Source organism: Cupressus sempervirens, chromosome 6, assembly GCF_028749045.1.
Source record: "Cupressus sempervirens isolate cs-2001-9-10 chromosome 6, ASM2874904v1, whole genome shotgun sequence".
NCBI lineage: Eukaryota > Viridiplantae > Streptophyta > Pinopsida > Cupressales > Cupressaceae > Cupressus > Cupressus sempervirens.
The window spans coordinates 175,142,241-175,154,933 of record NC_143123.1 but is presented as its reverse complement, the minus strand read 5'-3'; the positions used below and the strand labels follow the sequence as shown (position 1 = coordinate 175,154,933).

The window sequence follows — 12,693 nt, the reverse complement described above, 5'->3', positions numbered from 1 at the left end:
GGAATGTGAAGTAATTCCAGATGGTTAGTTGGCTTTGTTTGATGGTATTGCATTGATCTCTCACAACACTATATTGGAACTCATTACTGAGCACATTTTTACTATTTTGTTACCCATGCTTGATGTATACATACCTAATCTATATGTAGTTTATGATCTTGTAAACATTTGGTATAGTTGTCCATTTCATTGTTAATTAGAGCTATAATTGAACCATACATACGTGGAATACACGAGGAGTAGCAAATGATGAATGCTCAATTATAGAACTTGAGAGCATATGCTAATGGAAATGTGATTTGGTAGATGATTGTACAGTTCATGATTCTATCCTATGTTATATCTATAGTCCTAATTTTCTTGCATATGTTTTTATTTCTTGTCTTTTTTTCCTTATTTGATTTCCTATGTATGTTCTTGTTGACAAGATTATCAAAAGTATTGAGGATTTCTGGTATATGATCGTACAGTTCATGATTATGTCCCATGTTATATGTATATTCCTAATTTTCTTGAATATTTTTTAAATTTCTTATCTTTTTTTTGCACTTTGGTTTCCTATGTATCTGCTTTCTGACAAGATTGTCAACGGTATTGACAAAGTGTCTTTCTTTTGTATTTTTTTTTATTGCTCCTGATTTGTTGATATTGTGAGACCACACATGTTGATAAAAATGAGTTATCTGAAAATTGTTTAATATGCATGTTTGTAAATGGTCAATATTTATAATGCTACTCCTTGGTGTATTCCATTAAAAAATAATCAAGTTTTAATTTTTGAAGCATGTTTAGTTTGTATATGCAAGATTGACCATCTAACAATACAAACAGTAATGGGAAGATTGAGTAGCATGAGAGAGTTGCTCGCCGAATGTGGGGCATAAGGGTATAGAGCGTGGATTTCCCAATGTTTTCATATTTAACGATGTGTTTTCACACTAGCATTCAGATCATGGATATTGTTCTTTCTCATCAATTCATGGATATTATTTTCCTATCTTATGCTACATATGTAACATTGAATTATTGATCACATACCTAATTTAAACATATTTGGATCACATTCATAATTTGAACATATTTTGATGACATTGTTATTTGAATGTTGGTATCTGTTTGATTTATACATAGTTTATATATGCAAGATTAACCATCTAACAATGCAGACAATAATGGGAAGAATGAGTAGCATGAGAGGGTTACTTGCCGAATGTGAGGCATAATGGTATAGAGCATGGATTTCCTAGTGTTCTCATATTTAATGACTAAGTCACAAGGTTTGAGTTTGAGTTCAACAATTATGAAATTTGGATGAATTTGACAATAAATTTGTCTTATATAATTTTTCAAATATATATATATGATTGCAATTTCCAACTATGGGACAATTTATAACTTCATACAAATGATTGTAAATATGATTATTTTTTACTTTTCTTTGCTAATAAATAGAATTAAAATAAATAATAATAATCATTTTATTTATTCTTTACTAACAAAATAAAACTATGAATATCCAAGAATTAAAAATAATAATAATGTAGTCAAATTATAAATAAATTAGTAATCATAAATATTTAATTAAATATTAATACTTTACTCATTATAATACTTGTGTTTCACTAATAAAATCAGATTTAAAAAGTTTACTTCAAATTCCAATTCCAATTCGAAAATGAACACCCAAACGCAAGAAAAAGATATTCTTAGTCATATTCCGCTCCAATTTCAATTTCTAAATTGACAACCAAACACAGAATATGGATTTGTATATTCATCTTTCGTGTCAACCAAATGGTCCAACTATCTTCCTAAAACATATAACCGAATTTTCGAAAACCTGATTATGAGATAAATTAATCTTCCCCAACCAAATGGAGCCTTACGGAAAAGGCATACATCTGATTACTGAATTACTGAATATCTTAGTATCAAACAGAAAATGGTGAAAATCTGTATTCTTTAACTTTCATTAAAAAGTTTCAATTTTTATAAATTATAGAAAACCATACGTCTGATTGCTAGATATCTTAGTATTAGAAAGAATACAGCAAATATGAAATGGTGAAAATCTGACGATCAACATATTACATTTCAAAATGGTTACTTTTAATTTATCGCTGAGTGACTATTCTTGGAACTTTGATTATAAATTATAGAAAACTTATACCTCTGGTAACCAGATATCTTTCCATTAGAAAGAAAACTTAAAACATATAATGGTGATCAAATCTTTAGTTTGATATATGAAAATGATCCAAAGAAAGAAGTGACAATCAAGGGAGGTTGAGATCCCTCGTAATAGCAGGAATGCAGCTGGAGCTCCGAATGATGTTGTGGGTCTTGGAAGATGAAGGAGAAGAAACGGATTTAGATTTCTTGAGAAGGATACGCAGGGAATCCGCCATGAGAAGCGCAGGATTTCTTCGAGCAATCTGATTGAAGTTCTTGCAGAGTGCAATGTGGGCTTTCAGAGCGTCCTCCATTGTTGAACTGCCGCCCTTCATGCGGTCACTTTCAACTTTCACGGCCTCTGCGCAGAGTCCACAGATCCACCGCCCACAGAAAAGTTCTTTGACTCTGCCTATGTATGTTGACGTGCATTCCTCCCACAATCCACAGCATTCGCACTGCACTTGTCCTGCGTCAGGTTGTGGGTTCGAATTCAGCTGCTTCCGGCTCAGCTCTGCTGATGCGTCTGATACTGCTCTCTGAAGCGGCACCACCTCCATGCACACATCTGAACTTTCACTGCTTTTTGGGTTTGAGTCCACCTTTCCGTCTGCATCCGGTGCCATGGCTTGGAGTTGCTCTAAAGATTGGTTCTTGGAGACCACTTTGCTTGATCAGAGTTTGGTTATTGGAGATCACTTTGTTTGATCAAAGAGACCACTTTGTATGATCAAAGATTGATTATTGGAGACCACTTTCCCTTGCTAGATCAGAGTTTGGATATTGGAGACCACTTTGCTAGATCAAAGCTTGGTTCTTGAATATTACCTTTGGTTCTTGTCCCTTTTTCTAGATCAAAGCTTTGATCTTGAAGATCCTTTTTCGAGATCAAAGTTTGGTTCTCGGAGATCACTTCACTAGATTAAAGTTTGGTTCTCAGAGACTACTTTGCTAGATCAAAGTTTAGTTCTTGGAGAGCACTTCCTGAGACTACTTTTCTAGATCAAAGCTTGGTTCTTGAATATTACCTTTGGTTCTTGGAGACCACTTTGCTAGATCAAAGTTTAGTTCTTGGAGACCACTTTGCTAGATCAAAGCTTTGATCTTGGAGACCCTTTTTCTAGATCAAAGTTTGATTTTCGGAGACCACTTCGCTAGAACAAAGCTTAGTTCTTGGAGAGCACTTCGTGATACCACTTTTTTAGATCAAAGCTTTGATCTTGGAGACCCTTTTTCTAGATCAAAGTTTAGTTCTCAGAGACCACTTCGCTAGATCGATGCTTAGTTCTTGGAGAGCACTTCGTGAGATCAAAGCTTGGTTCTTGGAGACTACTTTTCTAAGATCAAAGCTTGCTTCTTGGAGATTGCTTCACTAGATAAAAGTTTGGTTCTTGGAGACCACTTTGCTGGACCAAAGCTTGGTTCTTTGAGAGCACTTCGTTAGATGAAAGCTTCATTCTTTGGAGATCACACTGCTAAAACAGGGTTCTCAGAGATCATTGCTCTAGATGAAATCTTGGTTCTTAGAAGACCACTTAATTATATCAAAACAGCTTGGTCCATAGAAGACCGCATCCTTACATAAAAGTTTGGTCCTTTGACATATCAAGCCTTCGTTCTTGAAGACCTCTACACTAAATCAAAGCTTGTTCTTTGAAATTTCAAAACTCCATTCTCTACGACCTTGCTAGATCAAAGATTGGTTCTTTGATATATCAAAACTTGGCTCACAGATTTCCATAGATCAAAGCTTAGTTCTTTGCTGAATCAAAACCCTAGTTCTTGAAGACTACTTTACCAAATCAAGTTTTTGGTTATTTGCTTGATCAAAATTTGTTTCTCGAGGACCACTTCACTAAATCAAAACTCAATTCTTGAAGACCACTTCGCTAGATCAAAATTTAGTCCTTACTTAGAACCCATTTGCTAGCTTGATTCTTAAAAACCACTTCACTACATCCAAGCTTGGTTCTTGAAGACCACTTCACTAAATCAAACCTTGATTCTCCTCACCACTTTCACCAAACTTACTGCCTATTCCAAAGCTTTTAGAGGAAAAGAAGCAAAACAAAAACTTGTTTCCTTTTTTTGTGACAACACTACCCAACATAAAATCTACAAGAGAGAAGCTCCGTTTATATCTCAAACTCTCTAACAACTTCTAGTGGATCTTAAGCTATAAAGTTTTTGATTCAGAAAAGCTGACAAGACATTCTACACACATCGATACATTTATCACCTCTATGTAATATCCTTCGTTTACTGGAGAAGTGATGATAACGTTCACGGGCATGTTTGTCTACATCTTAGAAGGGCGCATGGATTTAACGTAGAGGGCCACGTGAATCCACGTTCTACGCCCTTCTCAAACTTTTGGGGTTGGTAAAAATATCATGTGAATCCTTTGATAACCGAAAGTTACCTCTGCAAGTTGAGCAAACTGAAGCATCACGAGAATAAGTTCTCGGTTCCTGCTTTCTTATCATATTGCTTCGTCGCCTTCAGCACACAACCTTCCTCACACGCTACCACCACTCATCCTCCCTATTCACTTTTCATTTGTTGGTCAAGCCAAACTTTTAGTTACCAGAAATAGCATAACTATTTACAATGCATGAGGCAAAATGGGTGTATGCTAATAAGTCTTTGGTCTATTGATGAAGTTGAAAGGTTCTCAATAAGTTTACGAGAAATTAAGCCTTGTTAAGTGCAATGTTCCAACATTGAATGAAGGAATGAGGCTTGGATCAGATCTTGGATGAATTTGATAGATTGTATACTCCTTAGTCATTGGCTATTAGCCCATCCTATAGCTTGTGCTTGTGCTTGTGTGAAATAACTACATCAATAGATTTATGTCAAACTCTTCATAAAGGAAATGATATAAAAAAAATTATTGGGAAAGAATGTGATAATTAAATAGAGCAACTAGTCTTTTCATTAGTCCATAAGAAGATTTGACAATTGAAACTAGTATATGGACCCCATCCTTCTTCTTTCATCATTTCATTTCATTATTTTTATATGAAACGTATAAAAGACAAATTATTTGCTAAGTAGAACACGACTTCTAGTCTCTTCATTAGTGAAGAGTTTGAAAAATAATGAAGTACATCAAAGACCAACCATTTGTTGAGTAGAGTGACTTCTAGTCCCTTCAGTAGTGAAGAATGTGATAAAATTGATGCAATTGTTGGTTACTAGAAAATGTGATCAGTTTAAATAGAATGGTTACTTTGTATTATTTCATTAGTGCATGAGAAGATTTGACTATGAAGTTGGTATGTGGATCCCATTTTCTTGCATTTCATCCATCACATTATGTCCACTTATTTTTTTATCATGTATATGGATGACAAATCATTTCCTAAGTAGAGTGACTTCTAGACTCCTTACAATATATAGGGGATTTGAATACTGAAGTTGATTTGTGTATTTCTTTTCCTTTCATTGCATTCATCACATCATGTTTCCTTACATTTTATAATCAAGTACATACTAGACAAATTATTCACCAAGTTTAATATATAAACAATAGTACCATGATGTATATCTAAACAAATGAATATAATATATGATTACTGCATTGACGTGTACATACCACCAAAGTTGAATAACTAAAGCTCTGGCAACAATAGATTAAAAAATCTTGAACTTACAATGAAAGGTATTTGTCAAGCTACATATTCCTTACTAAGGAATTTCCCTAGTGTAACTATGTTTTCTCATTCATTACTATATGCATTTCTTTTGAATATCTTGGTGAATTCTTATTGGATCGGAGGCAAAACCATTAAGGGAAAACTTATATGAACTTATACTAATCATTTGCAACAATGTTCCTACAAAGGGTTCAAAATACAATCCTCTTATGAACAATAGTGAACATCTTAAATTTTTCTATGTTTGGTTTAATTTTTATCATCAATGAAAGCATAAACAATATAGGAGTTTCATCAATTTTTGCAGTTGCAATTGTCCTTATAAACATGTATGAAAAATGTGGAAACACACAAGCTAAGTGAATTGTTTGACAATATGTCTTAGAGAAATGTTGGGGTTTCCTTACCTTATTTGAAGTAATGGGTATGTGCAAGATCACAATGGACCAAAAACTGGCTATGTGGAAAAAAAAAAACTAGTCCATAAATATCCAAAAGCGATTTGAAATTCACTCTCACTTTTTTCCCCCAATCCTAATTCCAATGCAAAAGAAAATTTACCAAGGCATATTGGGTAGGTGATATATCAGATACTTGAAACCTACGCATCGGTTTTTAAAAAAATTGAATGCTAACTTTGTCATTTTCCTTCCAACTAATGGCCTCTAGTATTGGGTATAGGATTAAAATTTGGGTGCATGAAAAAAAATTCCATTGTCACTCCACCTTGCATTCAACCACAAGTAGGTTCAATTTTTATTGTTTTTCAATTGATTTAATATTTTTTTTTAATTTAAGCTTTTGTAATGAAAATGGAATTGTTTAGTTTGATTTATAAATTGTTCATTCAAATTGTAATTCTATGTTTATTTGTATTATAGACAGGCATGGAATAACCAACCTCCAAACAAAGCCCCGCCAAATGATGATCCTCAAAACAATTCAGAACCATGACTACTAGCCCAAACAATGGCTCTAAAGATGGGAACTTATTATCTATATATTCGGTAGTCCATACATCAGGTACAACCAATTTGAATTTTTTTTTAAATGTGCAAAAAAGACCTAAAATTTGTAGGTCCCAATACTAGGTTCATAATCATTGTTATCCGTATGGTCATTGGGCCCCTATATTTTCGAGTGGACATATATAAGGTAGAAAAAAGGTGAATTTTTTTTTAAAGAAACATACCCCCTTAAAGGCCTCTCCGAATTCAAGACCCAATTAAAGAAAATCTAAATCAATCAAGGGTTGTGCAACAAACATATAACAATAACCTAGTTTATCTCCCATGCTAGCCACCTTTAATACTATTGTGCCTAATATTCAGACCATTACTGAGCAACATGATCTAGCTCTTCGTTGTTGTGATGAGATGCACCGCTAGTTTGATGATGGCTTGGATTATGATGCGGTTGCAACCCTTAATATTAGTAAAAAGGAATTAACCAGCCTATTTTCTGACCCCAAAACTAGTAAAATAGTTTACCCTAAAAAACCAAAATTGTCAACCAAATGGTGCACTAATGAAGCCATTAGAACCCATTTTTGGGATTGTTGGTGGATAATTTTTGAAAATCCACCACACATCAATTTGGAGGTGCTCATATATTTCCTAATAAAATTACATCTTGAGTTTATCAAAGGGCTTAAAGTTAATTATAAGAGCATAAGGTTGAATATGGGCATAGGAGGTGGAGCTCTGTTGGATAGACCTGAGGTGAAGCAAAAGAAAGCCACCACATTTTTCCCCCTTTGATATCCCTACCACTCCTTTAGAATGACATCTTGATGTCATGGTTGAGGCTAGTGTGACATCTATTAGAGTCATTCATCATTTGACCAATCTACTAGTCACCCAGACTAGGTCATAGTTGCATCCTCATGTTGATGATGATGGCACTAGTACATCTAGTAATTCCTCGCATGTCTGTGTGTTTTATATTTGCATCATGTGCAAGAGCCTTTTTCTGTGTCTCATTACTAGTTCTAAGTTTCAGTTTGAGGTTGGGGATGATGACACAGTTGACTGCAGAGACACACACAACTCCTACGAGAGACGAAGAATGGTGGGCAAAGACATAGACTCCTTCTGTTACGATAAGTCTATAAATTTGATTTGTCATAACATTTTTAATTTAAAATCAAATTTTATATTTTAAAAAATGACAACTTCATACTTACATCTACATTATGTGATTCGTTTATGTCTAGCTGATGATAGAGGAGGAGATGAGGGATTTGGATGCTATCACAATTTTTGGCAATTCATTTGGCTTTGAGACCTCTTAGGTATGTATTATTTGAATTCTCATTAATTTATTGTTTGATATTTTATTTTACATTATTTCTCATCTCTTTTTTCTATTGCAGGTCTCACCCATCAATGGGGGATAGTGTGAGGGGGTTGTGCCACTAACCATTGACAAGGGGAAGGTAATTATATTTTTTAAAGACATTAAATGTATATATAGATAGATAAGTAATTTTTAGTTATTTTTACTAATGAATTGTTATTGCATGGTTTATTTTATAGGCAATGGCCTCTAGTGATACACACACCTAGATTCGCCATCGCAGATGCTTAGGCATTTCCATTCACAGTGAGAGCCCTATAGTATGTATATTTATCATTTATTTTTTACTTATCTTAATGTTCTTAGATTATAAAGAAATGATTGTCATCATTGTAACAACTATATTTTAACTATCGTAGGAAACACTCAATGCGATGGAGGGGGATCCTTAGGGCTTTGTATCTTTTCTCACTCAGTCAACATTTTTTGATGAGAGATCAGTTGAAGTAAATTATAATTTGAATTCTTGATTATATTATTAATTTACTATGTTAGCATTAATAATGTTACATATTTTAAGTATTAGATCAATCTAACAACCATACAAACATATTTAGGTCGGAATTAGTGAGGTGCATACTTTGTCAAGGACATATGCGAGGACACCTAAGCAGCAGAGGAAGGCATGGAGAGAGGTAAATGAAGTTTCCTTCATTATTGATCAATATGCATTTGAATAAATTTATATTTGATATGTACAAATCATTTAATTAACTAGTCTAACAAGTTGGATTTTATCTTTTTTGTTCATACAAGATCTAGTGAGTTGAGAGAGTGCATTGAAGAGGCTTCATTTTGATGATCCTCTAGTAGTATTTTAGGGATTCCTTTGGGTACATTTTCATATGTCTTATGCCAAATTTTATGTATAAACTTTAATTTCACAGACATATTTTGCTGGCATGTGCCATATTTTGTATACAAATGTACATTTTGACATACATTTGCATCGAATTTATATACGATCATATATTTTGATATATTATATTGTTGTGCATGTATATTTGTATAGCCTATGGAATCTTTTTAATTTTAATCATGTTCATTAGAATCTTGTTAATTGGATTCTTGTTCATTGGAATCTTGTACACATGGATTATGAAATATTATTCATTTTAGTCTTGTTCATGGTTTATGAAATCAATATCACAATAATAGAAAATAATTGAGCTCCTCCAAATATTTAAGCAACTCCAAAACCAAAATCCCTCCTTAAGAAAAAATAGCCAGAAGCGAAGACAATCCCTTGAAATTTTTTAACATCCAACTAACCATGAATGCAATGAACAAAAAAAACAACAAGGGCTCTAAGTTACAACCCTCAAAGATCATTTCTCAAATGTGCTTAGTGCACCTTGTGGGAACTTCAATGTGTGGTGCTCATGACCGTTCTAGTGACTATGTGGTCAAAATAGTGGTGTCATTGGGGTTCACCTTTCCATCCAAAGCTAACAGTGCTTATGAATTGATGTCATAATGAATAATTTCAAAGTTGTGCATTGGTAGACAAATTCATTATGGAACACTACAAGATTTGGCATCAAGAAAGATTGTTGTGCCAATTTTAGAAGAAATTGAAACTACCAAAAATAAGATAGGTTATTGTAGACATCGATATCATGGTCCTATAGCATCTAGTAGTTCATAGATAAGCCTCGTGAGTTCTAAGTTACAAGTGTAAGAAGATCGCTGCTCAAATGTGCTTAGGACACCTTGAAGATGCTTTGATTTGGGGTGCTCCTAAACCTTCTAGGCTTTATGTGGATGAAATAGTGGTGTCACTGGGATTTACCCACCTATCCCAAGCTAATAGTGTTGACGAAATGATGCCACAGTGAACAGTTTGAAAGTTGCATAGTGTTGTACCACTACACTAAGGAACACTACAAGATTTGGCATTGACCAAGATCAGAGTGCCAATTTCAAACAAAAGCAAATCTCCTAGAATTGAGAGACATTAGTGTAGGCATCAATATCACGGTCACGTAACATCTAACATTTTGTTGATAGGAATCATGAGCTTTGAGTTACAAGTGTTAGAAAACTATGCCCTAATGTGCTTAGGGCACCTTGGATACACTCTAGTTTGGGGTGCTTGCAAACATTATAGGCTCTTTGTGGATGAAACAATGGTGTCACTAGGGTTCACCTATCCATCTAGAGCTAAGAACATAGATGAAATGATGCCACAATGAATGGTTTGAAAGTTGTGTAGTGGTAATATTGAGATTGTACTAGCAATCTAAATGGAGTTCTAATATTGAGATTGTGTCTCATTTTGGGTTTGTAATGTTTAGTTCTCTGCAAAATCAATAATTGGTATAATAGTATTGATGGGAAAGTGTCATTACCATTCTAAATTGTTGATCCAACCACTAAGACCTAGGACTATGCCTTACATACTTGTAAAAAAAATTTCCTTGAAATCATAAATTAAATCATCCACACACATTTGTTTTGCAACCAACTCACATCTAGAGCCTTCACCTCCATTCTTCAATGTGTATTTTACTGTTTCATAAACCTTGTTTGAAATATTTTCTTTCCAATATATTCCTCACACCCCTTATGGAAAAATGTCAAAATTTTGATAAACCACCACATTGTGAGCACTTCTCATTTAAGAAATCATTTCTATAATAGAAACAACCATCATCTCTAGGACATGAGAATTGATCTAGTAATCATCTTGATGATTTTGGAAGGTAATTAGCACTAAAATTTTCTAACATTTTATTAGTATACAAAGAAGAACGGATGGAGCGCAATACTTCATGGTGCATAGAAAAATCCACCTAATATTTGCAACATGTATTTTGAATCTTAAGTGGCACATAATAAAATGGCTTCACTGATTCAAAATCCCTTTGTGATATATGCAATGTTGGATTAGTCTCACAAAATTGTTTTTGAAAAACATTATTTGACTTACCTCCATATAACATTTCAGATGTGGGGAACATTGTTTGACTTATTTCCTTCAAAACATCCTTTGCATTTGGTGAAACTTTTGAGCCAAAGTGTCAAAATTGTACAATTTGTTCCTTAACACCCTTAGTTTCTTATCAAAAATTGGAAGTCTCCCACAATAAGCCCATGTATTAGTTTGAAGAAGATATTTAAGTCTCTCTCTTCTTTCAAGTGCTCTACTCAAATTTGTATGACTTATGTTCAAGTCAACACAAGTTTGTCTAATAAATCTTGCTTTTTCTCAAATGATGACTTGCCAAGGAAGTTGTTATGACCCTATGAGAAGTTGTCTTGTCCTTTTCCCTGTAGTGTTTTCCTATGCTATTGAGAAAAATGAACAAAATCCTTATAATAATTTCATTTCTCTCCATTTTCTTAATGACAAAAATTTTCAATTTGGATAGCATAGGTCTTAATTTTTGCATCCTTAACAATTGAAAAAAAAGTTGGCAATGCTCCACCAATGTCTTGTTGCCAAAAACTATTCATATAGTATTGAATCCCACAACCAAATCGTTCTATGTGATCTCTTCCCTTCCAATGTTCTCAAAATGGTCACATCAATCTTTATTAACCACTTAGGTGTTCTACTAGGTTTAGGATAAGATGTGTGTCTATCTTCATTACAAGGAACCTCATTTTGATTATAACGAGGAGACATGTAAGGTTCATTTGCTACATTATCATTTTCATTCTCAATTGTTATATTTTCCCTTTCAAGCTCTAAATTTTTCTCTTCCATTAATACATTGTCAATCACAATATTTAGTTGATTCATATTATCAAATTCAACATCATCTTCACTAGAAACTACTATTACGGGCTTGACCTTATTGACATTTAACATACCTTGTCTCTGTCTATGATGGTTTTCCCTATCTTTTGCACTATATTCTTTAATTCCTTCATTTGTCACCTTCCTCATCTATTTAGAATTTTTCCTACTACTACTCCCCATAGTGTCAGCAGTTTTAGGACACCTAATCAATTGATTCGACCACTTTTTGAAAGTTTGTGCCCCAAATTTTGTATTTTTCCTGCAAAAATCTCAAAACCTGTAAAACAGTATTTGGATATTTGCATGTCTTGGGTAAGGGGACCACGATCATTTTAAAAAAAGTTCACCAGTAAAATATCAGATACCTGATATTCTCCTACCTAAATATGTAAAAGAATCATATGGAAAATGAAGGGTGGGGATTGAAAGTTGAGGAAGGGTCCTGATTATCCCCTCCATGATCCATGTGATTTCCAAGTCAAGTGTGTTTTATATTGTTATAGAAAAGAGGTCTTTCTACAAATGATTTTTTTGTTTCTGTTATAATATATTATAATATATTACAATATATTGTATTATATTATATTATATTATATTATATTACATTACATTACATTATATTATATTATACTTTTTATATTATAGCATATTATATTATGTTTTATTATATTATATGATATTGTAAATAGGATTTTGATTCTATAGTATTTCAATGCATTTGATGACAAAATATGTCCCTAGGGGTCCTAGGAC

The 12,693-nt window shown here is 33.4% G+C and overlaps 1 protein-coding gene across 1 annotated transcript; it reads right to left on the bottom strand.

Moving 5' to 3' along the window:
- Window positions 1-2,153: 2,153 nt before the first annotated feature.
- On the bottom strand, window positions 2,154-4,407 carry LOC149551817 (uncharacterized). The gene has a single exon (XM_089789744.1). The coding sequence runs from the start codon at window positions 2,796-2,798 to the stop codon at window positions 2,277-2,279; it is 522 nt and encodes a 173-aa protein (XP_089645870.1). The 5' UTR covers window positions 2,799-4,407; the 3' UTR covers window positions 2,154-2,276.
- Window positions 4,408-12,693: the final 8,286 nt, after the last annotated feature.

Bases quoted from the DNA above. Each gene is read 5' to 3' on its own strand.
- LOC149551817 (XM_089789744.1), bottom strand. From the start codon at position 2,798: ATGGCACCGGATGCAGACGGAAAGGTGGACTCAAACCCAAAAAGCAGT.